This window comes from Oryctolagus cuniculus, chromosome 14 (genome assembly GCF_964237555.1).
Source record: "Oryctolagus cuniculus chromosome 14, mOryCun1.1, whole genome shotgun sequence".
NCBI lineage: Eukaryota > Metazoa > Chordata > Mammalia > Lagomorpha > Leporidae > Oryctolagus > Oryctolagus cuniculus.
Window position 1 is genome coordinate 91,593,847 of NC_091445.1, and position 27,308 is coordinate 91,621,154.

The following is a 27,308-nucleotide window of genomic DNA, read 5'->3' on the forward strand; positions in this document are numbered from 1 at the left end:
CTGTGGGATCCCGGTGTCCACACTTGGAGGGAGGATTTGGTGCAGGAAAACGCTGCTCAGAGGTCCTTGGAAAAGCAGAGAGTGCAGCGTCCTCAGTGCCTGTGGAGTCGACACCACCTGTGCCCCTGTCCTGGGGGAGGACCAGTGTGGCCCCTGCCATCTCTGACCATGCACAGCATGCCTGACACACAGAGTTAGTCCCTTGGATCTCCTGTCATTTTCTTGGTTGGACTTTAATGGACAGAGTATTTAGCTAGAATTCCTAGGACAAGATTTTTTTTTTTTTTTTTGCCTCTTTTAGTGACTTAATCTGCACATTTCATTTGCTCAGAAGTGACTACCAACAATTGCTGTGGTCCATGAGAGACGTGGGGCTGAGCCTCAGTATGTCTGCATGGTCTTGCCATGAACCGCTCTTGCTTAGGCTTAGTTAGATGGGGTTCAGGCTGAGAAGAGGTCTCTGTGTGATTTTTAGCAGCATGGCAGGAGTAATGTGAAGCCCTGAGCTGTGGGATGCATTCAGACTGCCAGCGTCCTATTCCCCACTCTGCCCCCAACCTCTCTGGGCTATGGGTCCTTCCTCTCTAGAACATTCCCCAGGGTGGCTGGGGGGACAAGGCAGAATATAGATGAGTCTGATAATTATTATTCTTATAGTAACTGATGCCATTTTATTTGTCCAGCGTAGTTCACATGGCAGAGAAGAGCAAACTTAGACACTGGCCTGACTTCATCCCCTGGTGGCTTTGCCTCTCTCAGGAGTTCAGTTTTTGTTCCCAGGAGCCTGCAACGTCTGCTCCCTCACAGTGAACGCTGTTTTGTGAGGCTTTGCATTCTGTAATTTCTGCTTCAGAAATACTTGGGTCTTCCGGATGTTGTCAGTTTTATGATTCCCAGCATCCTTTACTTCTCCGGAACAAGCTACCATTCCCCTCATCTCCCCTCCCTTCTATCAGACTATTAGGACGGGAATGGGGATGGATTAGAACTTGTCTGGGGTCATGGGACAGTTACGGACGGACCCATGCACCTGCCTGGCACAGCAGTGATGTGGTTCAAATTCTCCTTGGCATTCTCTTTGTACTGGAAGCTTCTGTTTCCCCATTCTTAGAGCACAGGTAGGAAGGTTTCTGCAGTGGGATTGTGTGACAGATGGTCCCCCCAAGTCTCCACATTTCAGACAAGAGCTGTATTCTTCCTGGTACAGGACACGCGATCCTGTGCCAGGGGACTTTATCGTGGGTGCTTGGGGGGCTTACTAAGCTCAATGAGGTGTGAGTCGGCGTGTTGGCTGAGACGTGGAGAGGAAGGCACGCTGTCTGAAGAGCCGTGCAGTGGGTTATGGACGTCGTCAGAGCCTCATGGATGCAGAAGAGCAGAATGAGTGCAGAGAAGCATCTGTAGTTTTCCAGTTTGGTTTTGTTCATTTGTTTCTGCTGTGGAAAGAACACTTAATAGGAATTAATTCTCTTCACAGGTGTTTAAGTGCACAATGCACGATTGTTAACTATAGGCACAGTGCTGTTGGTGCATACCTTTAACTCTTAATCATGTTGGATCAGCCGGCGCCGCGGCTCACTAGGCTAATCCTCTGCCTAGCGGCGCCGGCACACCGGGTTCTAGTCCCGGTCGGGGCGCCAGATTCTGTCCCGGTTGCCCCTCTTCCAGGCCAGCCCTCTGCTGTGGCCAGGGAGTGCAGTGGAGGATGGCCCAGGTGCTTGGGCCCTGCACCCCATGGGAGACCAGGAGAAGCACCTGGCTCCTGGCTCCTGCCATCGGATCAGCGTGGTGCGCGGGCCGCAGCGCGCCGGCCGCGGCGGCCATTGGAGGGTGAACCAACGGCAAAGGAAGACCTTTCTCTCTGTCTCTCTCTCTCACTGTCCACTCTGCCTGTCAAAAAAAAAAAAAAATCATGTTGGGTAACGGGACCTTGACACCAGCTGAACACCCAGCCCCATCTCCTCCTCCCCTGCGCCTGGCAGCCACCATCCTACTGTGTTTCTGTGAATCTGTTGACTTGAGATAGTTCAGGCAAGTGGAATGATGCAGCATCTGTCTCTCTGGGACTGCTGATTTCATTTAGCAGAGACTCTCCCCCAGGTTTATCTCTGCTGTTCCGAGTGTCAGGATCTCCTTCTCCAAGGCTGAATAATGTTCCACTTTGTTTTTTCTTTGACCTGTCATCTCTCGGTGGATACTTGGGTTGTTTCTGTGTATTGGCTATGGTCGATGTTGCTGCAGTGAACTTGGGGACGCCACAGAGTCTCTGCAGATCCTGAGTTCAGTCCTTCTGGATGCAGATCCAGCTGTGGGCTGGCTGGGTTACACACTGAGTCACAGGCAACTCCCTGCCTCAGAACAGCAGGTGTCACAGAGCTTGCTGTCGGAATGTGCACCAGGCCTGCTGAATCAGGCTTCAACACCCTCTGGAGGACATGTTAGCCCCCCCAAGCCCAGCAGTGTGTGTACAAAGACACCCAAAAAAGGCCCAGGTTTCAACTCAGATTACAGACAGAAAGCAAGTGCTTCCCCCACTGAGAATTTTAAAGTTCTAGGCCAACACACGCCTGTCTTTTTATTGTGGGTACTTCAACCACTGTCAGATACCTGACTGATCCCTGTAACTTTCTGACATACTTTGTAGCTACTGGGGAAAATGTTCTTAAATTCTGCAAGTTTATATAAAATCACAACTTTTTAAATAAAATCACAAAATTTCCAGTTAAAGCTCATTTCTCCATTGGGTTCAAATAGTTGCATTTTGCTTTCCCTATTTGGAAATTCAGATATCATCATAAAGGTGATGGTTTTACTCATACTTCTCAAAAATGGCTTATTTTTACCTGTGCCGCTCTCTAAAGAGAAATAGTACTCCACAAAGATACACCGTGGCGGATGTTTGCAAGGCGATCTAACTTATTCGAACCAAAGCAACCTTGTGTCCTGAACAATTCCGGCATTCCCTGTCATGATTGCTTTTCTTTCTTTATTTGGGACATAGAGAAAATTAAATATGCCACTGCCTACATTTAGTATTAGTTTCTCATCAGCTGAATTTAGCCATGGCTGTGATTGGCTTTGTCCCCTGGTTAGGATGGAGTGCCGCCTTTGACAGCACTTGCTAGTGTTGCTCTAGACCTCAGCAGTAGGAGAGCAGGGCTGGCCAGCAGCAGCAAAGCTCAGACTGGCATCAGTGAAACAGCAAATCTGCCCGGACAGTGTCACAGACCCCCACCAACGTGAGAGCGAAGTTTGAGCAGTGTCGGCTAACACAGTCCAGAGCACTGAGGTGCCCCACATCCAAGCGAGCAAGCCGACTCCATCCCTCAGGAGTCTGGGCCACCAACATCAGGAGCCCAGCACTGAAGAGAGGCAGACAATGTGGGTAGACCGAGAGTGCCCTGGGCCAGGGGTCCTCATGGAAACACCTAGTCCAGGAATCTGCACCCTTAATGTCAACCCAGGGTGTGGCTGATGTCATCAGATCCCTCTCTTTAGTTGAAACACCACCCAGGCTTTGATTTGGTACTTTGTTTGTGCCTGAATTCATCAACATTCTTTGCATCATTACCTGTTTCCTAGAATTTAGGAGCTTTCCTGAGTCCCGAGGAGGAGACGGTAGTCCGGGGGTAAGGAGGGCTGCGGCTTGACTGGTCCTGGGTGTACGACTTGCCTGGCCAACTAGACTGTGCAGGAGTAAAGTGAGAGCTAGGTCAGGGCTTCACCCTGTTAACCACACGACGCGGGGACTGGGAGTTTGTATCAAATGTGGACATCAGACTCCTCGTTATCCTTGTGCATGAGTACTTTGTGTTTAGAAGCCTTTTCTGAAAGACTGAATAGAGGTAACTGAGTAGGTGGAGTGGAGAACCTGCAAAATTGGTTCTCAGTGTCCCCTTCCTGGCCAGTATCCCTGCTGTGATGGCATCGACGCATTTGCATAGTGCAGGTTCTATCTGCAGCTGCACCAGACTGGCTCCATCCGGATTTCATAAGTGCTGTGACTTTGTGTCCCCCCCAGTGGACGGCATGTGGTCCTGCTGGTCCTCCTGGTCACAGTGCTCAGCAACGTGCGGCGGCGGACACTACATGAGGACCCGGTCGTGCACAAACCCAGCCCCTGCCTACGGAGGAGACATCTGCCTGGGGCTGCACACCGAAGAGGCCCTCTGCAACACACAGCCCTGCCCAGGTGAGCTGCGCCTGGCTTCTCCCGGGCTTTGGGACAGACTTGCTCTTTCCTTAACTTGTGATATGAAATCGTGGACACCGTATCATGGTTAATACTCAAAGTGGGGAAGAAGCCAGCCCCCACTGTATCACTCTCGATGCGGCTTCATAACGCAATGCCGTACCATAAAATAGGTCTCATCTTGCCTTTATCACATCAGTGAGAGACAGTACATATTATATTGTAATATCCAAACTACCTGATTAGGATGCTTTGGCCTCGACCTTGCTGATTGTCACTAATGACTCACAGGCCACCCCTTGCTGCGTTGCGGGAGAAAGAAGAAACAAGGATCTGTGCCCTCCTGCTTAAGTCTGGGGCCTCTATGAGGGGAAGCACCCACAGCCCACCCAGACTCAGCCACAGCACCCCAGGCTGTGCGCCAGGAATGACTTCCACATTTTTAAATGGGAACACCAGGCATGCTTGGAGGATATTTCCTCCAAGGTCAATGGGCTACGATCCTGAGATTGTGTGATTAGGGAGAAAAAAAAATTAGGGGGGAGCAGGGAGCATGATATTCAATCAGTAGGCAAAGGAGCAAGGCAAAGCAAGCCGCAGCAGCTGATTATTAACAAAACATCCTTAAATATGCAAATATATAAGCTGATAACATCTGAGATTTTGTTGTTGAAAATCAGGGAACCACAGACAACCCTTGCAAAATGCACTTCACCTTGGGGGATAGGTTTGAGGGTGCAGGTGTGGGAGCTCCAAGCTCCAGACTCCAGGACTAATGAACCCCAAGGATGCATGGCGGGAGGCTTCCCATCCAAGAAGTAGCTTGGTTTACTGCATGGAGGGACCATTTGGAAGAAAAATGAACCATTCGTTTCTGGGTCTAGCTTTGACATTGAACAACCCCTACATTTTTGTTAAACTTTCTCCTGCAGATCTTTCTAGAAGGTTCCATTCATATGGAGCAGGAACTTGAAACCAGATTCCCCAAGTCATTCCCCTAAACTGATGGTTAACACATTCCCAAGGAAAAGATGCTCCCTTTACCTGGAAATAGGCAAAAGTTTCCAACTTTTCCCACTTTTCCTGCCCCTACAAAAGTGATGCATCAACTTAAAAAGGGGCAGAAAGCAAACTGCATAGAAACGGATCTTTGCTCTGTTGGCTAGTATTTCATGAATAAAATTGAGGGTTATTCCTTTCCTTTGACGCATCTGTGTGCCTGGGTGACTGTCACACTTCCCAGTGGCCTTCCCCGTCAGGGTGAGGTGACTTTGCACCCTGTGTTGACCTTATGCTCCTGTGACTGCACCCTGAGAGCAAATGAACTGTCCCCCATGGATTGCCCGACTGTGGGGTATCCAGCCTGCAGAACGGTGCTGATGATGGAAGAGAAAGTGCTGAGGGTAGCTTCCGGCTCCTGCTTCACATGAACACACACTTTTTTCTCTTGTCTGGGCAGAAGGCCCGTGGGGACTTTCTGGGATAGCGATGACAGAGCACCGCCGTGCCCAGGGAAGTGTTGCCCTGTAAGAAATGCAGTCCACGTGGATGGTTTCTGGCCCCCACGACGGATGGTCTATGCACAGCTGGCCCTCATGGACTAACATTCGGTGTCTAAATACGGATACTTCATAGCACTGAAATAACACGGTTCTTAGAAAATTTATTTTAAGCACGTTATATACTGGTATATTATCAGATACACCAGTACTTTAATTCATCCTCAACTGTATTTTACTTATTGGCCTGGTCAGAAGCTACAGCCATGCCTTATTTATATACAGAGCCATTAACCACGTAACGTGAAGTTTGGAGCAGTGCCTGTAACTTGGCAGTGCCTCGGGCTGATTGGCCTCCGTGATCTCCCATCTCCCCCTTTCTCGTCACTGTAGAGAGCTGGTCCGAGTGGTCAGACTGGACCATGTGCGATGCGTCCGGAATCCAGATCCGCGCCCGCCAGTGCATCCTCCTATTCCCCGTGGGCAGCCAGTGTTCGGGAAATGCTACTGAGAGCCGGCCATGCGTTTTTGACTCCAATTTCATCCCAGGTAAGGCAGAGAGGCTAATCAGTGTGAACAAAACCATTTCCAGCATGCACAGAGAAAGTGACTCATAGGTCAGTTGAGGCTGTATTAGGTGAAATAGAGATGAGTTTGGCAGCTCTTGCAGGTTTGTTGTGATTACAGTGTAGATGCAGTTTTATACTTTATGAGTTTCAAACATTTTTAAAATATTTATTTATTTGAATGAGTTGCAGAGAGAGAGAGAGAAAGAAAAAGAGAGAGAGGTCTTCTGTCCGCTGGTTCATTCTCCAGGTAGCCTCGACAGCCAGGCCAAAGCCAGGAGCTTCTTCCAGGTCTCCCATGTGGGCAGCAGGGGCCCAAGCACTTGGGCCATCCTTTGCTGCTTTCCCAGGTGCTTTTGCAGGGAGCAGGACCAGAAGTAAAGCAGCTGGAACACAAGCCACTGCCCATATATGGGATGCTGACACTGCAGGGGGCAACTTTACCCGCTACACCACAACACAAGCCCCCATGAGTTTCAAAATTTTTTTCACTTTTAAACATTCATATTTTACCTAAGTTTCAAGCAATCAGCTCTTTAAATACAAGAAAAATATGGAAAAGAGACTAAGTGTAAACAGTGTATGTCAAGTTAGTACAAGTGTGTTTGATAAGGCTCCAGATAAATCATCCTGTAGTTTCCCCTGCCTTCTTTTTTTTTTATTTAGTAAATATAAATTTCCAAAGTACAGTTTATGGATTACAATGGCTCCCCCCCCCCAATAATTTCCCTCCCACTCGCACCCCTCCCATCTCCCGCTCCCTCTCCCATTCCATTCACATCAAGATTCATGTTCAATTATCTTTATATACAGAAGATCGATTCAGTATATATTAAGTAAAGATTTCATCTGTTTGCACCCACACAGAAACACAAAGTGTAAAATACTGTTTCAGTACTAGTTACAGCATTACTTCACATTGGACAACACATTAAGGACAGATCCCACATGAGAAGTAAGTACACAGTGACTCCTGTTGTTGACTTAACAATTTGACACTCTTGTTTATGGCGTCAGTAATCTCCCTAGACTCTAGTCATGAGTTTCCAAGGCTATGGAAGCCTTTTGAGTTCGCCAACTTCGATCTTATTCTGACAAGGTCATAGTCAAAGAGGAAGTTCTCTCCTTCCTTCAGAGAAAGGTACTTCCTTCTTTAATGGCCCCGTTCTTTCCACTAGGATCTAACTCGCAGAGATCTTTCATTTAGGTCTTCTTCCCCCCCCCCCCCAGAGTGTCCTGGCGTTCCATGCCTAAAATACTCTCATGGGCTCTTCAGCCATATCCGAATGCCATAAGGGCTGATTCTGAGGCCAGAGTGCTATTTAGGACATCTGCCATTCTATGAGTCTACTGTGTATCCCGCTTCCCATGATGGATTGTTCTCTCCCTTTTTGATTCTATCAGTTAGTATTAGCAGACACTAGTCTTGTTTGTGTGATGGCCAACAGACACATGAAAAAATGTTCAAGATCACTAGCAATCAGGGAAATGCAAATCAAAACCACATTGAGGTTTCACCTCACCCCAGTTAGAATGGCTCACATTCAGAAATCTATCAACAATAGATGCTGGAGAGGATGTGGGGAAAAAGGGACACTAACCCACTGTTGGTGGGAGTGCAAACTGGTTAAGCCACTATGGAAGTCAGTCTGGAGATTCCTCAGAAACCTAAATGTAACCCTACCATACAACCCAGCCATCCCACTACTTGGAATTTACCCAAAGGAAATTAAATTGGCAAACAAACAAGCTGTCTGCACATTAATGTTTATTGCAGCTCAATTCACAATAGCTAAGACCTGGAACTAACCCAAATGCCCATCAACAGTAGACTGGATAAAGAAATTATGGGACATGTACTCTATAGAATACTATACAGCAGTCAAAAGCAATGAAACCCGGTCATTTGCAACAAAATGGAGGAATCTGGAAAACATCATGCTGAGTGAACTAAGCCAGTCCCAAAGGGACAAATATCATATGTTCTCCCTGATCAGCGACAACTAACTGAACACCAAAGGGGAAACCTGTTGAAATGAAATGGACACTATGAGAAACAGTGACTTGATCAGCTCTTGTTCTGACTGTTGATGTACAATGTAATACTTTATCCATTTTAGTATTTTTTTTTGTTCTAGTACTATTGGTTGAACTCTGTAATTAACACACAATTATTCTTAGGTGTTTAAATTTTAACTGAAAGTGATCCCTGTTAAATATAAGAGTGGGAATAAGAGAGGGAGGAGATGTACAATTTGGGACATGCTCAATCGGACTTGCCCCAAATGGTGGAGTTAGAAACATGCCAGGGGATTCCAATACAATCCCATCAAGGTGGCATGTACCAATGCCATCTCACTAGTGCAAGTGATCAATTTCAGTTCACAATTGATCACACTGATAGGTCTAAGAGTCAAAGGGAGTTTCAAAATTTTTTAAGCACAATTTCTTCGATAATCTGTTGACTCGATTATGGTCAGAAGATTTTGCTTTGGCTGTGTTAATATTGGGTTAAATGTTTTGGCAATGCTCTACATGTGCTTTATTACACGCAGTGATAAAGGATCATTTTCTTTAGGCACTTTTATTATATCTGATAAATGAAAATCCATCATCATTCTTACCTTCGAGAAGAGATTGGTTGGCCCTCTTGCCTCTGGCTTTGTCATGTGAAGTCAATGCTGAGCAGTGAGTGACAGCTAGGGAACCGTGTCCAGCCCACTGCAGACTCAGCTCTGCAAGTGGAGAGACCACGTGCCCACTGTGTGCCTCAGGACTGTGATACAGAGTCCAGTTCTATGAGCCATACTTTCTTTCTTTTCCTCCATTTGTTGAAAATATATTTTAGAGAAAATATCAGCTAGAGCCTTATGGGGCATCATGCTCATATATGATGGGGCCCTTAACAGTGTTTGTAAATGTTTCTGTTTAGCCATAGACACATTTTAAATTCTTGTTTCCTAATGAGCACTCACAGCAGAAGAGAACACTGATTCCAGACTCCTGGCATGGCATTTCAGCCTTAGGAGTCCAACACTTAGAGGTGTGCCCTCACAGCGTCTTCCATGGGGTTTTCGTGCTCACAGCAGGGAGCATGAATGGACTCCTGGGTGGTGACTGTTTGCTGGGTGATTTCCTTTGAGCTGTGATGAACGGCTCACCCCGCTGCAGGGAATGTGACAGTACTGACTTTGATGAAACAAAGTATCTGAGGCAGAAACTACAGGCAAACACGGTCGTGTCCCCCCCGCCCCCACCCCCCACCCCCCGCCCATGGCAGGATACAGTGTGAGCCAAAGCATCTTCCTTCTATGGTAACCAGTTTCACTTCTTCCAGTCATGGTGGCTTGACCCAAATCCATGGCAGGCTGTTTAAAATGTTGACATTTGTACTCTGATAAAATGCAAAATCATTAGATGTTTGGTGAACTAATCATGAATGTGAACTTTCTTCCCATTGACTTTTACAAATTTTGATTGGATTTTGTGTTTCCAGAAGTATCTGTGGCTAGATCCAGCAGTGTAGAAGAGAAAAGATGTGGAGGTAAGTTCTTCCTTTTAAGTCATTTCTAATGGCTATCCTGATATATTCTAATCACTTTTCCATTATATTTCTGTTGTCCAAGGATGCTGCACTGTGGAAACTCCTGGGTCCCCAGAGAGTGATACACAAACAGCATTCACCTTGGGATAAATGGCAGCGGTCCATATTTGTTATGTGAATCAGTGGTCAGATTCCAGGACTTGGTATTGGTGCCAGGTAGATATCCCATGAGTAAAACAGACAGCAAATCATTTTGTTTGGACTTACAATGCAAATACTGGGTAGCTAGGCTCCAGTTTCCAGCCCCGTGGAATGATTCCATTGTCCTGGGCATAGGTTCTGTCTGTACCATGCCAGGGATGTTTCCAGCTTTGCCACCCTGGATATCACAAGTCTGGTTCTATGGTTCACGTCCGTCCATGATAAATGTAGACTTTACAGTCTGCCTTCCAAAGGTATGCCCATAAAGTGCTTGCCTGAATTGTGCTGAATTGTGAACATGCCCAGATGGAGGGGCTCCCTGTGCAGTGCCCAGAGCACGGTCATGTCCACTTTTCATGGTGTGAACCAGGATCCACAGCCCTCTCCTCCTATAACCCTTCCCCCCAGGGTGTCCCAGAGACCTCCGTCCAACAGATCTCGGTCTCCACCTTTGTTTCATGTGGAACCTGGAGTTCTCTGAGTGTTAATAATCACTGACCGGGGTGACTACACTGAGCTCTACCTGATCCATTCTGTTTGGTGAGCCATCTGTTAGTCCATCCATCATCCATCCATCCATTCTTTCATTCAGTAATCTTTGCTGAACACCCACTCTGCACCTGTGTGTTTTTGAAAGGCGGAGTGACAGGACGGGGGAGAGGGAGAGGGAGGAGGTCTTCCATCTACTGATTCTCTCCCCTCAATGCCTACAACAGCCAGGACTAAACCAGGATGAAGCCAGGAGCCTAGAACTCCACCTGGGTCTGCCATGTGGGTGGCAGGGACCTGAGCACATTAGCAGGAAGCTGGATGGTGGGACTCTGTCCCACTCTGATAAGGGATGCAGCGCCCAGCTCACTGTGCCACAGTGCCCAACCCAACCCCTGCCAGTTTGGCCCCTCCAGCCCCAGCCCCAACAGTCACATGGGGAGAGACCTTGCACCCGAGAGGCAGCATCTAGGGCCTGACTTGGTTTAGTTCAGTGACTTAAGTGACACAGTTGCTTTGTAGACTATTTTTCACATGCGTTTTCATCCTGTAGCTAATCAGTGATAATCTGTTAATGTTTTTCATCCAGTCACTGTACCAGTCACTGTTAAATGCTTTGTGTCCCACCTGGTCCTTACAAAGAGCATTCACAAAGCTGCAGAGGTCTGTAGATTTTTACGTGAACTCCTTGGAGAGGGAGAAGGGGGTTGCAGCTTGTTTTTCAGATCAGAGAGGTGCGGTGTGGCTGTATAATGCATCACACACCTGCAGGCTCCATGGCTGCTCTCCAGAGCTTCTCTCTGCTGTGGGATGTGAGCTAAGAAAAGATGTGGTCCTGATCCCCAGCTCGGCTCAGGCTTGGCAGCAGTGTGGGTCAGTCCAGGTCACATTTTATTGCCTGATATTGATGAAAACTAACTGTTCAGGGCTTCTGCATTTGGAGACAAGGAGTGGTGGCTGTGTAGTTTAATGTGCATTTTTGAAATGAGGACTGAGAGACTCAGGGGTGATCCCTGGCCCAAGTTCACACAGGTCCTACAAAATGCAGACAGGGATGGGATTCCAGAGGTGGAATCCAGTGCAAATTTTAATCCCAAACACCCTAGGCAATGGTTCTGGAAGTAAAGTATCTGGGGATTGCGTCCAGCAGCCCTGGCTAGGAATCATTGCCCTCGGGGTATCCAGGGCTTGGAACACGTGGAGGCAGTGGAGGTCAGGAGTGGAGCAGTGTTTGTAAGGAGTGCTGCATCCGTGTGGAGGCCAAGGCAGAACCTGGGGCAGATGACGGGGGCCTCAGCAGAGCTGACTGCCCATCCATGCCTTCTGCCAGAGGCTGACCATTCAAGGCACCTCAAGGCCGCCCTGGGTTACGCTGGGAGAGGTGCAAAGCCCAGTCCCATTCTTTTTTTTTTTTTTTTTTTTTTTTTTTTTTTTTTTTTTTTTGGACAGGCAGAGTTAGAGAGAGAGAGAAAGGTCTCCAAAGCCAGGAGCCAGGTGCTTCCTCCTGGTCTCCCATGGCGTGCAGGGCCCAGGCACTTGGGCCATCCTCCACTGCACTCCCTGGCCACAGCAGAGAGCTGGCCTGGAAGAGGGGCAACCGGGACAGAATCCGGCGCCCAGACCAGGACTAGAACCCAGGGTGCCGGCGCTGCAGGTGGAGGATTAGCCTAGTGAGCCGTGGCGCCGGCCGAGGAATCAGAATTTCTACAATAAGACAACCCTCCTGGGTAAGCAGTCTCTATTCTAGCTTGTTGACCAAAACAGCAGCAGCAAAGCACACGCAGAGGAAAGAGCCACACTAAGACGACTCTGATGAGACCTAACAGGCAGTATTTTTTCCTCTGTAGAAAAATGTGCTCCCACTGAAAAATTTCAACTTAGCTATTTTTAGTTGTGGGAGACACAAAGACTATATAACCGTCATAAAGATGTCAGCTGCCCCAGCCTTCCCCAGGCACCTGCAGGAGTGATTCATTTGACTAATGACAAAGTATCTGCATATGGAGACCTTCATATATCTTCCCTGTGTGAAAATACGAGTGATCAGTGCAGCAGGAAGTATTTTTATCAGTGCGTGGCGCTGACCCTGGGGAGTCCTCACAGCCACAGTACAGAGTTGAGAACTGGTGTGAGGTCGGTGCTGGTGGATCTCAGTGCAGCTCCAGTGTCACAGTAACAGATCCTGGTGGCTGCTGATGGAATGGCCCCAGGACGCTTTGTCCAAATGTCACAGTTGGGAAATGACAAAAACTTCTGAAGCCTTTTCACGTTGTTTAAAGATTTATTTGAAATACAGAGTCAGGGAGAAGATCTCCCATCTACTGATTCACCCCCTAAGAACAGCAACTTCTGGGGCTGAGCCAAGCCATAGCCAAGCGCCAGGGACTCCATCCAGGTCTCTCCCAGGGGTGGCAGGTATTTGGTTCATCATCCGCTGTTTCTGAGTCCTGGCTGTTGTAGGCATTTGGGGAGAGAATCAGTAGATGGAAGACCTCCTTCTCCCTCTCCCTTTCATTCCCTCCCTGTCACTCTGCCTTTCAAAACACACAGGTGCAGAGTGGGTGTTCATCAAAGATTACTGAAGGAAAGAATGAATGGATGGGTAGACTCACAGATGGCTCATCAAACAGAATGGATCAGGCAGAGCTCAGTACAGTTCATACCGGCCAGTGATTCTTATAACACACACACAGCTCCAGATTCTACATGAAACAAAAGCAGAGACCAAGCTGGATTGAGTCAGTGGAGCCAGAACTCACACTGGCTCCCTGATCCGGGATGCAGGCCTTCCAAGCTGCAGCTTAACCCTTTACACCACAACCCCTTCCACCCATATTTTCATAGCATGACCAAATCTGCTAGAATCTCAGGGAAATAGTTATGGAATATTCTAGTAATGTCCATCTAGACTGTCCAGACCTTAATGCGAGGTACAGTGGACCCCCACAGGAGGAGTTGCCATGTTCACTTGGAATGTCAGGGTTCTGATCGATTGACAGCCACCTGCCTCGGGATTGCTGTTAATCAAAGTATCCATCTGCCCGGGAGGTGGATCCATCCACAGCCCGGGAATCCCAGGATGCGGTGTCTGGAAGGAAAGCTCAGGACTTAGGGGCCGAGGAGGGGCTGGTCAACCACATCAAGTATGGCAGGAGGGCTGGCATCTCCCTGGCCTCTGCCACCTCTCCCTGCAGGCCAGGCCCTGGGCTCACACTCTGAACAGTGACTGACTGTCAGAGCCCCGCAGGGAATGGACGGGAGGTCAGGACAGACCTGGATCCTCCTCGACCGTTTATTCCCCGGGGCCAGGCCAGCTCCCCCGGGGCCCGTGCTGAAGCCCAACAGCATCTGCAGGCTCCTGCTTGGGTCACGGTTGACAGAAGAGGACAGGGCATCAGGTGACACTGCACCTGCTTGCACCCATGGAAAAGAGCTGGTGTCCGGGAATGGCTCGTGGCACAGAGCCATAATGGCACAGCAGCCGCAAGGCTGTGCTGAGTGCTGCCCTCGGTCCAGAAGGCTTAGTTTGACCAGTGTTTTGCCAACACAGGATGGTGCACTGGTTGTTGTTCCTGCTGCGGTTTCCCAGACACCCTGCAGGTCTTGGTGTCACTCAAGCCAATCCTATTTCACAGACAGACATCTGTGTCAGCAGTGTCTGAATGTTTTGCGTTCCTGACTCAAGGAAAATAAGTGGAAGATACAGAATAGATGCTAACAAATAGAAAGAAGAGAGTCATGTTATGACCACTTAAAAGATATTTTACTCCTTTAACACAAACCCTTTTTTCTCATTAAAATCTCCAAAATACAATGCCAATGGAAAAGTAATACAGAGGATAATATGTATGCCCACGCACCCATCAGGGGTCTTCAGGAAGTTCATGGGAAATGTGTATTAGGAAGAAACTATGCATGTTTTCATGATTTTATGATTTCAAATGTTGTTTGCGTCAAAACAAACTCAACTTCTAATTCTATTTTCCCACGGAGAGTAAGCAGCAGAGTGTCTCTGGCAGGGCACAGTGGAAATTGGCCATCCCAGTTACCTCTAGGAAGGAACAAAGACTTATTTTCCCTTTTGCACTTTGCCGTGTTATGTAATGCATGCGTATTCATGGTCACACATGTAAAACATTTCTAAATAAAAGGAAGTAACCACGGCAGGGGGCAAACAGAGCTGGGCTGCCGGGGAGCAGGACTGGAAGCAGTGAACGCACTGTCCCGAGCAGCCCTTCAGACCCGGGGAGGACAGTGCTGCATAGACCGCTGAAGAAAACAAGCCTGCTTCTGGTCGTGCACGAAGGGCCACGGATTGCAGTCCACAAAAGCATGAGCGTGCAATACACTGCGCCGTGCGTGACGCTGCCAAGCAAAGCACTGCTCCGAGTTCTTGCATTCTGGGGTGGGCAAAGCACGTTTCATTTTGGCTCTCGTGCTCTGAGCGCGGGTCGTAGCGTGGTCCAAGCGTGCATCACTCTGGTCCTGTCTTCCAGAGTTCAACATGTTCCACATGATCGCCGTGGGGCTGAGCAGCTCCATCCTCGGCTGCCTCCTCACCCTGCTCGTCTACACCTACTGCCAGCGCTACCAGCAGCAGTCCCACGATGCCACCGTCATCCACCCAGTCTCCCCTGCCCCTCTCAACACCAGCATCACCAACCACATCAACAAACTGGACAAGTATGACTCGGTGGAAGCCATCAAGGTAAGGGGTTCGCAGTGGCGGCTGCAGCCGGATGTGCCCTCAAGGCAAGTAGACCCTCAGCATGAGCTGCCTTTACAGCTTTGCTTTGCCTAAGACAAGACGGCGTCGCATGTTGCGTATGTGAGTTTAAAAGGGGGCTCAAAAACGCCAGGAAATAAAATTCTGGAATATACTGGGTCACTGGCCAGAGTGGAACTCCCTGTCCAGCAGCTGTCTATGGCTGGGCAGCAGGAATTAGGGGGTGGCAGGTTCATTCCAGAAATCACAGCCAGAGAAGAAGCTTGGCATTATGATCCAACTGTCCTCACGCATAGTCAAGGCTCGTGCTCCAAGTGGTGGAGGGTGATGGATTTTGTGGATTTTTTAATATTTATTTATAAGGCACAGTTACAGAGAGGCAGAGAGAGAGGTCTTCCATACATTGATTCACTCCCCTAAAGGCCACAACAGCTGGAGCTTCTTCCAGGTCTCCCACAGAGTTGGGCCATCTTCCTCTGCTTTCCCAGGCCATAGCAGAGAGCTGGATCAGAAATGGAGCAGCTGGGACTCGAACCAGTGCCCACATGGGATGCTGGCACTGCAGGTGGTGGCTTTACATGCTACACCACACTACCACCCCATTTTCTCCTTTGTAAATTGAAGATAATTTACATTTCTTTGAACCTTGGTGCCATGGCATTTGTCATCAGGGTACTGATTTGCGGTACATAAGGCCCAGCACTCAGCCAACAGCCACTATTGTTCTCATTGTGCCCACAAGAGGTCAGGGTGGTTTGCAGCTGGGTACTGCCCCTGGAAGGTGTCCTGAGCTAATCTTAGCATTGTGATGTGTTCTTTCACTGCTATGATGGTGAACTCTGGAATTAAATTTCCTTCCCTGGGAAGAATAGGGAATATTCTCAGCCCTCTGACTTCAGCGGGTTAGTATGTCTTGTCTTCTCCCTGCCGTGTGTGTGTATATCCCATGCAGTGTCTTCTTAACCCTGAGCCAGACACCTACCACAGAGTAGGTTTCTAGCCACCTGCTTCTCTCAGAAACTTTGACTAAAGTTCAAGAGTAGACCGAGGCATCAGAAGTGCCAGCCTCACTCTAATGTAAGGCAATCAATGGGGGGAAGCAAGAAAAGGACTCAACACATTTAAGAGAAAGGGGAGGGGCCAGCACAGTGGCATAGTGGGTAAAGCCGCTGCCTGCAGTGCCGGCATCCCGTATGGGCACCGGTTTGGGTCCCAGCTGCTCCAGCTCTCTGCTGTGGCCTGGGAAAGCAGTGGAAGAAGGCAGACCTCTCTCTCTCCTTCTCTGTATAACTCCAACTTTCAAATAAATAAGTAAATCATTTAAAAAAGAGAGAAAGGGGAACCTCAGGAGAGAGCACAGATTCAACAGAAGTCTCCTCCTCGTATTCCTTCTGAAATACTACTCCCTGAGGATTCTCAAATTTTTTTCCTAATATTTTACAGGCATTCAACAAAAACAACTTGATCCTGGAGGAAAGAAACAAGTACTTCAACCCCCATCTCACTGGGAAGACCTACTCTAATGCCTACTTTACAGATCTCAACAATTATGATGAGTACTAATAGCTCTTATATTTTTGGCTTCTTGTAAATCCCCAGTTCCTAAAGGCCTGTGCTCCATGACTGCCCCTAATCCTGAGGCTTCAGAGATGAAGTCTGGATACATTTCAAGTACGTTTCCAGCCACAAGTGTCCCATTGTTACCAAAAATACGCATCCTCACCAGCTATGACGTCATGAAAGTCTGGTCTGCTGCTGGCTGAGCCATGGTATGCAGTATTTTCTTGTGTTTGCCCATTTCTCCAAACAACTCCATGGTTTCCTTGGGCTTTGTTTTTGTTCCAGAGATGGGGAGGGATCTTATGAAATGCAATTGTCCTCTTGCTTTTGAGTGTAAACCTTCATGATTTTTTAGTTCAAGAAAATAGGCACTTTATCTGAGAGCCCCCTTCCCTCCACCAGGGCCATGGTGTTTGAGTCAATGAAGACAGTGTGGCCCAACAGTTCTTTCCCAGGGAGCTCCCATTCCCCCCACTGGGACAGTACTGTGGATTCTTGGAAGCATTTGCATTTGGACTTGGAATGATTCTGGTCCGGGAAGCCCAGAGTTTCCACCGGACCTGCACCTGCGGAGGTGAAGGTCACCTGTGAGGCCTGCACCTTGGTCTGGAGGCAGTGCCGGTGCCTTCATGGAGGAGGTGTGTGTGCAGAGCAGAGGTGCAGCCCCACTGCGACACAGCCGTGCTCTGCCTCACGGTGACTGTGGATTTCATGGCATTCGTGTGAGCTCCTTGCCAGGAACCTCACCTGTCTGGGCTATAGTGGCGTCCCGAAGAGCCAGTCTGCAAAATAACCGCGTCGATACATCCTTGCCGCCCATCTCCCTGCAAAGAAAAACCGTGCACATTTGTGACACCAACGAGGGAAACTATCCCAGTACCGAACTAGAACCGAACATTAATTCTCCGAGCTATGGAAAGTATGAAAGAACTGACATTTCATGAGAAGCAGTGTTTTGTTTTCCATCTCCCGGATGTAACTCATGTGTGGCAATCAGCCCCTTCCAAGAGCATTAATGAGACATGAACCTGGCTCTCTGGAGCCTATTGTTTTCCACACTGAAGCTGCCCTCGTGCCACGGGGCCACTTGCTGCCTCCAGGCCAGGGGCGGAGTCTGCTTAGCTCTGGTGCCTTTTCCTTTATCTCAGCGCTGCCTTCCTGCCCATCCAGTCCCTCCCAACCCCACCTGCTGTCCACCCAATCTGTCCAACCCCACTTCTCCCTGCAAGGAGGCCAGAGAAGTTCAAGACACACCTGAGAAGCTGCAGATGCTGAAGTGAGGTGTTTAATGGTCCCAGAGGTCTCAGCCTTGAACCTTAATCAGCATTTCAGGCGTTGTGAGGCCATTCAGAGAGGCCTTCAGAACAAAAGACAAATTACTCCCAAACAACTGGTACTCAGCAAATAGACATTTGGTCCAATAATTATCAAAAGCGAGAATGAGATTGTAAGTGTTCCCGTGATGCCTCTGGGCTCTGATAGAGGCCTGGGGAATCACCAAAACCGCGTCCTGACCGGTTTGGCACCTGCAGTCCTGCCAACACATGTAGTGGGAGCACTGAGGAGCACAGGATTCTGTCAGCATTTGTGTTTTCACCCTGTTCCATTTAAAAAAAAAATCAGAAAGTGCTGGAAAAATCCTGCCCCCAATGAATAGTTCAACATTTACTCAAATTTGCAGGAAGGACTCTTTAAAGATTAAAACGGCAGGTGGGGTGCGGGAGGCAGGTGGCTGGCACGCAGGGTCTCCGTGTCCGCCTCCTGCAAGGCTTACAGTGGAAGCCACCTCTGCCACGTCCACGGACTCCCGGGCCACGTTTGGTGGCCGAGGCTCGGCAGCTGCCTTCCTCCTGCTTCCTGGGCTGGACTTCGCATGCTTCAGCCCCTTTCTTTCCTAGAGGAAGAAACATCCTCACCGTGTACTGCATTTGAGCTGTTGTAGAAATTACATCCCCACCCCCAGCATTCTGTAAGCGAAAAGGTCGTTTTGTTTCCTCTGGGAAAGGATAGCGTCACGGGACTTGGTGGGAAATGCTGGCTAAGGATCTCACGCAGTGTTTGTAGTGAGTGAGGCAAACACTCAACCCCAGCGCAGAGTTGCCTCATGATGACAACAGAGGCCTCACCTGTGTTTGTGCTCCAACACTGTGTTCAAACGGGAATTGTTTCTCTTATCTCACAGCATAGCAGTTCATTTAGAATAATTTCATGTATGCTCCACGTGGGTTACTTAGCTTAACGGCATGACTTCTGTTTTCCACTGCAAAGCTTTCACTCCCACGCATCTGCTTCATACTACAGACTTCCTGGCACACGAACCCTCCTGTGGTGGGACCACAGGGGCTCCTGGGGGAAACCGTGGTCAGATCGGGTTCATGGGGGCTCTCCCGGTGAGCTCCATGGTGGGCTCAGCCACAGGACGCCCCCCTCCAGAGAAGCCTACCTACAAAGCAGGGGCTTTCCTGCTTGTATGGGACCTGTGATTCCCATTTAACGTTTCTGAGTTTCTGTATTCCCTCTCTCTTTCTGCACAAGCAACACAAGGAGACACTAATATTTTTAGGCTGCACCTCTTGGAACCTGATTTAACCTGAATAGAGTTGACCTTTGGTTTCCATCAGGGAGCCTTCTTCCTTTGTAGATGTCAGTGCCTCCCAGCTTCTCCAGTGCTTGTTCCGCCATCAGTCCTGTAGGAAGAGCAGAATTCCTGCCTGTGGACACTGCACGGCCTCCCCAAGGGCTCCAGGGACAAGAACTTGGATGAAGGGGGGGGGGGTTGCTTTATGCCTCCTGAATGAAATTCAGTGAACTCCAGGAAACTGAGGGCACTAGAACTGGCTGGGTGGAAAAGCCACAGTCCGCAAACTCCCTTCTCACTCCAGGACATCTCTGTGTCACTGCCCCTTCAAAACAAGGCACTGAAATTCCCCTGCTGCCGGAGGTTTCAAAGCCTGCTCCGGTAGACAACGAAAAGCATTAACATGGGCCAGAGTAAACCAGGGCTTCGTGTGTGTGTGCGTGTGTGTGCGTGTGCGTGTGCGTGTGCGTGTACGTGTGGGATTCCAAGGGCAGTGAAGAGCAGGCACAGTGAACGGGGTGAGGGCATCTTTGCCCTGGAGAAGCCTCTGTCCTTAGGAAGCACTGGGGTAAACACAGAGTCTGGGCTGGACGATACCAGAGAGAAGAAAATGGGTGAAATGGCCAGATAAGCAGGTGACTTAACAAAGTGGTCACGCCTAAGCAAGTGGGGTGTGGGGGGCAGGGGCACAGGCCATCACCCTCATGCCCCGTCCTCTGAGCCTGACCCTTGGACTCTTCCAGCATACAAGACTTGTAGCCAAGGGTGTTCTTATTTCCTTATTTTTCTGCCAAAATATAAATCATGGGAGTCAAAACCTATTTGAGTAGTTACATCAGAGTCTTCGGCAGAACTATCAGGTCTCGCATTCAAAATCTTGGACAAAGCTCGGGGCGGGGGGGGGGGGGGCGGTCCCTGGCCCGAAGATCCCACCTAAGGGGATAAATTATAATTGAAGATCAAAAGAAGTTTTACCTTAAGACTAGATCAGTTCTACACGAGCTAATTGTTTCGTCTGAACACAGCTTGTTTGAATTTACAGAGGTCTTTATGCTGCTTTACTTGGTCTTCGTTTTTCTTGGTTTTAGAATAAATCATCAGTATTTCCCCAACACTGCCAGGCTCCTTTTTGCTCAACACTGCTCCAGGGAAAGCAGCCGTCTTTAGCCTCAGCGTGTCCTTTACCCATCAGTGGGGCTTGGCTTTGAGGAGTTTAGGGTGACTCCATTGAGTTTCTCCCAAAGGGGCTATCCAGAGCCACAGAGACCGATGTTTGGTACCACAAGGTGCATGCGAGAGCAGCGGTTTTCCAAGTGACAGGACTGTGCCTAGGTCTCAGAGCCTCAACAACCGACTCCCATGGAGATGTCAGATTAAAATGCTAACTTTAAACCAACTCACTGGCAAAACCTTTGCCATTCTCTTTCACAGACAGCATTGGTCACGCCCAGCTGCTTCCCTCATCCTCACTTCCTCACTGCGCCGTGACACACCAGGAAATTTACGCTGGCTTTTCAGTATTCAGTTACCTAGGGTGCTCTGAACTCAGACACTAAAAGCCATTCTGAGCACTTTACGTCTTTGGACAACGGTGTGAGAGGGGAGACTGTAAAGTAACGCTCACTTTGACCCAAAAAAGGCACAAAGTAGAATGCCAGGCACAACACAGTACCATGTAAGATAAAATATTTAGAAACCAGGGCCAGTATGGACTTCATGTCTGATTTTCTTCTCCTGATGCCACTGATTTAAAGATGTTTTGTAACTACAATACTGAGCCAAGGAATTCCGGTTATCTCCAGATAACCTAATAAAAATATTTTACTTTAATCTTTCTTTTCTCTTTTGGAAATTGCAAAGTAAAAAAAAACAAAGATGAAACATGCGATTATTGGTAGTGATTAAATGATTACGGAATTACATTAAAGAGGCATCATATATATTTTTAGGCAGATGGGTGAAAATTTTGCTCAGTGGTCACATTTCAAAAAATATCAGGAGTGGAGACCTGTTCTCTTTGAAAATGCAGTTCCCACTGCAACATCACTTATTTCAGATGCAGAGCCTGACACAAAGCGGACAGTCCCCAGTAAAGCTGCCTCCAACAGTCTTTTAGAAAGACCATATTCTCCCTTAGAAGTCAGCCAAGCTTCTACTCAGAGTCAATGCCATTCTTGCTCAAGAAAACCTATTGTACTGTTGATACAAAGAACGTAACTAGTCTAGGACACTTTGAGAGCTGGAAGGAGAAAATCGCCTGGTGGCATTTCTTACACTAAATCACAGGTCAGGAAAGGAAACGTATGCCACCTCTTTATCTTTAGTCAGAAATGCGAGGCCAGCAGTTCAGATACTATCCTTTCCCTTCTCAGCCTTCTGACAACTTAGTGCCAAAGTGGCCCAAATGTTAGCTGGATTATAGGAATAAAATAGTTTAAATGTTAGGTAAGTATGTGGGGACTTCAAAATTTTTACAGAAAAATAGAATGCAAAGATAACGCACATGTTCCATGAGCTATCTGAAGTGCCTAGTGCAAGTAGAAATTTGGAGAAATCTATCCTTTTGTTGCAAAAAAGAACATTGTTAGCTTCCCTCCATGTGAATGCGAATGGTTTAGTTTCCTGCACAAGGCCCCCGTGTCTTGCTGAAGATGATGCTGTACCATTTCACCTGAGTATTACCAAGTCCAATTAAAGTCGGAGGATTGATTGGCTACACTCTAAAGAAAAGTGTTCTGTTTGCCTCTCTGAACTCAGGAATCACCAAAAAGCACACCACCTTCACATGTGACTTTGCCCCCACGGGGGACCTAGCTATGGATCAGGTGCACAGGTGTGTTTAGAATTGATATTAGGCCAGTCTCAGCCTTCCAGAAATGCATCACTCTAGTTCCTACATCTTCCACAAAATACCCTCAAGTTCCGTATTAAGAACCGCTGTAGAAGTTAGCGAGTTTTGTTTCTGTTCCCCTTCAGGCAAGTCCATAGGCAGAGAAATGACACATGGCAGGTATGGTGAGTGTGGGAGGAGAACCACCAAAATCACCTTATTTTAACCTTCAGAAGTCAGTGTCAAAAACTGAATTGCTCCACAAGTTCGCAAAAGGTGTTGATCTTAATGTGGGCTGAAAATACAACAGTGTGTTCTCTGGAAAAGCCAACTGCCTTTCCCTTATGACTATGGGATGAAATCAAGCTTCAACCTCCACACCTGGAAAGCACAGTATGACCCTTCTGCCCATGCACCTAGACCAGCCATGAGACTGTCACCTGTGGTCCAATGATTTCTCAAAACCATGTAGCAAACTTTGCGTTATGCCACTCGAAACCACTTTTGATGTTACGAAATGTTATATGCCTCATTCTGTGTTTATTTGCTGTTGCTTGTTTTGTGATACAAAATAAACTTATTTGGGATTGTTTCTATTTTTAAATTTATTGAACCATCTCCAACTTCTGACCCTGGTTAACTTGTAGAAAGTTACTGAACCTCAAAATAACTTTCCAAATGCACCATAATTGGAGTGTTTTTTACAATGATACAAGTTTCCTTTCCCCTCTCATTTTAATGACAACATGGAACACTCGTTGCTCAGTGGGATCCTCATGTTTTGCTGGGCAAGTCCCCAAGGGGCCACTGGGTGTGCCATGTTTTAGGTTTTTTTGATCTCAGTATTTGTGAAGATTTCCTTTGAAGTCCTCTTGGTAGACATTTACAATAGAAACTTCCCATGGTCCTCTCAAATGCTCCCCGAGAGCCGTCCAAGTCCTTGTCTCAGATTACTGCTTTCTGAAATCTGCCAGATAACCTTGTTTTCAGAGATCAGCTCAAGACATTAATGATGGCAACATGGGCAAGGGGTTGTTTTTCTGCTGTGTTGGGTTAATTATGGAAGTTCAGAGGAACCATGGGCAGTAGGGTTACCAATCCATCAGTGCAAACTAAATCACACCTGTCCCTAACCTCAACTCTGGGGAAAACAGATTTAGAAGACGACATTAGTTATCCTTACGAAAGTGAAAATACCATGCTCAGCCACTGCTCTTGAGGCACTGCCAATGACTCCGTCCCCACCCTGTTCATCTTCTGTACACAGTGCATCAAGACTGACAGAACTGCTCAGAGTCCCCACACTCATCCTCTCAGAGCGAACCCTCCTCGCCATCTCTATCTGCCAACATTCTTCGGAGAACAAAATAAGAGAACCTTGATTATGTACAGTATAAATTGTATTATATTTTTTGTACTTATGTTTCATGTAAATAGTTTGTCCCTTTCAGTTGTATGTGAGCATTGAAATAAATCCTACTACTTAGGAAACAAATTAGTGGCATTTTTCTTTGCATAGAATAGCCTCCAAGTGTTCTGTCTCCCAAGACATGCTGCACTGAAGGAGTTGGTTTCATCTGAGACCATGGACAAACTTTCAGCTACATACAGAAGACTCGTTTGATCTTAAGATCTTTGGACCATTTGAGTGGTGGCAAAGAGAAGACCAAAGTGCTCCAGGATGATGGAGAAAAGAACTTTTAGAAACATCTCCACAAGTAACCAGAAATGCATGGCAAGGAAAGCCCATTATACTACCCAGTTACAAGGAGTTGGTGTCAGGTCCTGTTGATGAATGTTATTCTAGTTGTACTACACCCACATTCTCTTCAGCACACCTTATCTGATTCTTTGCAGACATAAAAGCTATTCCAGTGACTTCTTGGTATAGTGGGCATGAATACAACTCTGGAAAATCAATCTACTGAATGAAGGCATATTTCAATATTCATGATTTCATTACAGGCACATGTATATGTGTAAATATATTTTTGGTGTATACATTTGTGTGTGTATATATATATATATATATACACATATACACATATGACTAAACTACAAGTTGAAAATGTCCATTAAATATGGAGGCCAAAAATTAACAATGAAATTAAAGTATGCAAATATGTACACTAGTAAAACATGTTATAAAGGTCAAACTAATTTTTACTACGAACTGGTGAATTACTAAACTGTTAAAGTATTCTGAGAAGAACATGTTATGTGCCTGTTAGTTAAGAAAATGAGGGATCTGGTGCTGTGGTACAAGTGGGTTAAAGCCATGGCCTGCACAGCCAGCATTACATATGGACACCAGTTCTAGTCCTGGCTGCTCCTCTTTCAATCCAGCTCCCTGCTAAAGGAAAAAAAAAATTGCCTGGGAAAGAAGTGGATAATAGCCCAAGTCCTTAGGCCTCTGCACCCATGTGGGAGACCTGGAAGAAGCTCCTGGCTCCTGGCTGTGGATCAGCTCAGCTCTGGCCATTGCAGTCATTTTGGGAGTGAACCAGTGGATGAAAGACCTCTCTCTGTCTCCTCTCCTCTTCTTCTCTCCCCCCCACCCCTACCTCTCTCTGGAACTCTGTCATTGAAACAAATAAAATAAATCTTAAAAAAAAAAGGAGGACATGGAAAAACAAAGAAATGCCAGTAGATCAAAAACAAAAAAACAAAAAGAATGAAGTTTTGTACCATGCTTTTTCTCTAATATTTTTCTGAATCTCTGTGTTCATGGTAATATATCTTCCAAATTTTAGATAGTCTCACACAATGCCCATATATCTCAGTTCTCTTACTCTTTAGGAGCCTTTATTTGCTCCTAAAATATAAAATTGAAATGTTGATTTTCTTTCTGGAAGTAGGCATTTGGCACAGGGGGTGTGGGACACCCACATCTCACTTCGGACTGCCTGGGTTTGAGTCCCAACGCTACTTCCAATTCCAACTTCATGCTAATGTGCATCCGGGGGTCAGCAAGTGATGGCTCATGTAGTGGAGTTCCTGTCACCAGAACAGGAGACTGGAGTCAATTTCTGGCTCCTGGCTTCCACCTGGCTGAGTAACAATTAAGTGTGCATTCGGGGAGTAAACCAGCCAGTAGATGGGAGACCTCTGCCTCTCCTGTCTCTGTCTCTCTTTCTTCATTTCAAATAAAATTAATTTTAAAATTACAATTTCTTTCCAGACCTATTTAAAACATATAACTGTGCGTTGAAAATATCCCCTCAAGCCCAGTATATGAAGTAGAGCAGCAGTGATTGAGTGTTCTGACTCCACAACTGCAGTAGGAGATTGTCCTTGAAGTATCTGGAACGGGAGCCCATCCTGTCTTTGTGACGTGGTCTCCGATTCATCTACTCCAAGTGCGTTTTCCCCAGAAGCACTTGAGGCCCTTGCCTCACCCCTGTACTCACAGCGAGTCAGAACTGGAACCAACAAGATCACCGTAGCTCAGGAGAAAAGAAAGCTCCAAGATGACCCTTAACAATCCTTCCTCACACAGTGCACGGGAACTGTAAGTCTGTCTCTAGGTTCAGAAAGTGCTGTTAACATTTGGAAAATGGCTCCTACCATAGAACATGGAGAAAAATGCTGAATTATGATTTTTTTTCTTAGTCTTTATGTGGCTCAAGCCTATTAAGGCAGACTTTCAGTGATCAATTCATGGGCCACGTTTCCAAATGAAGCATGGTGAAGGCATCAACATTGGCTTACTTTTCCTGTCTCCTCTCTTGCATCCCAGAGCTGCTCTGTGACACTTCCTGTGTCCTGCCAGTAGATGCATCTCTTTGCACCTCTTCTAAGGCCTGCTGCCCCCTAGTGGGCAGGCTGCACCGAGAGAAGGATGGTGGTGGGAGCAACATGTCTCCTGGAACAGATCCATGGTGACCATGGCGGAATGGGCATTCAGGGATTGGATCTGACGTAGCCCCACAGCTCCCAGGGCTCCTTCACCCAGTGTCACAGCGTGTGCCCTCCTCCCTTTGACCACCCAAATAGTTGCCTGCCTTTCTCTCTTTTCTTTCTAGCTTAGACCCTCAGAACTCTGTGTTTTATGGAATAATGCAGTTATCTTAAGTCCCCTTATTCTACAGAGGAGGGAAGGACACCCTAAAGACCACAAGCAAGGATGGGGGCAGCTTGGCAACTCCCTATCAGCAGAGTTCTGCTCACCTGGAAGACCTAAGTGAACTTCAGATTCCTGCCTGAGAAAATCAGTGACATCTTCAGTCTTGACAAGGCCTTTAGAAAGTGTTCCCTAAGAATACACTGTTCCAGCTCCCTCTGCTCCAGTATGTGCCTGGTTCTGCATTTAGGAGGCTGTACCATTCTTCTGGGATCTGAAGATAACTTGGAGGCAAATAAGGCAGAGTAAGACATCCGTGTGCTCACAGACACCTGGAAAGCCTCCAGTATTCCACAGCTATGCTAAGAGATGGGGACGTGATGATGGAGGGCACGGCTCATGCTCTGTGTCTGTTCCCTCAGCATCTCCAGCTTCTAAGATGAAGTTTATGGAAGAAATGCATAGGATGGGAGAGGGCGTAACAAAGTTCCCAATAGACACTTAGTTAACCTGAAGGTCAACTAACCCCCCCCCCATTTGGTGTCAGTTTAAGAAACGGTGCCAAGCTTTGCTTTCAGCCTCATCTCTCCACACCCAGCTGCATATTCCTCATTTTCCATCCCCCCCCCCCCAAAAAAAAGACGAATCAATTACGCTGCTTCCTGAGAACAGAAAACGTGATGCTAACCAGTCTTGGCGAGCCATTCTCAGAATGAGAAGTACTTGTCCCTATTAGATGGTGTCCTCTCACACATCTTGGCTGTTATAGTTCAACAACGTAATCATGGACACAAGTCCTACATATCCTAAGCTTGGATGACTGAGGTTGAGACCCACCATGTTACGCCAATTCATCCCCCAAACAGGGAAAATGCTCATCTTGTTTGAAGAAAACGATTTTCAGCAGCAGTTATGCAGGCAGGGAATAAGCCCATTACAATTAAACATTGCCAGTCACCAACAAGGTTTTATAACAGGGCATAAATTTGGGCTTGTCATTCTCTGGTAGGCAGTACTGTCACTTGTACTTGAAACTGGACCATAATTCTTCGGAAGGGTT

The 27,308-nt window shown here is 47.3% G+C and overlaps 1 protein-coding gene across 7 annotated transcripts in view; it reads left to right on the forward strand.

The window, feature by feature from the left end:
• SEMA5A (semaphorin 5A) overlaps positions 1-23,680 on the forward strand; it is a 472,925-nt gene extending 449,245 nt beyond the window's left edge. For all 7 annotated transcript variants that reach the window (XM_070056841.1, XM_070056840.1, XM_070056845.1 and 4 more), the window contains 5 exons: positions 4,022-4,192; positions 6,085-6,240; positions 9,754-9,801; positions 14,988-15,199; positions 16,661-23,680. In XM_070056841.1, coding sequence (XP_069912942.1) covers positions 4,022-4,192; positions 6,085-6,240; positions 9,754-9,801; positions 14,988-15,199; positions 16,661-16,780 — 707 coding nt within the window. In that variant the 3' untranslated portion in view covers positions 16,781-23,680. The remainder of the gene's footprint in view (positions 1-4,021; positions 4,193-6,084; positions 6,241-9,753; positions 9,802-14,987; positions 15,200-16,660) is intronic.
• The last annotated feature ends 3,628 nt before the right edge of the window (positions 23,681-27,308 follow it).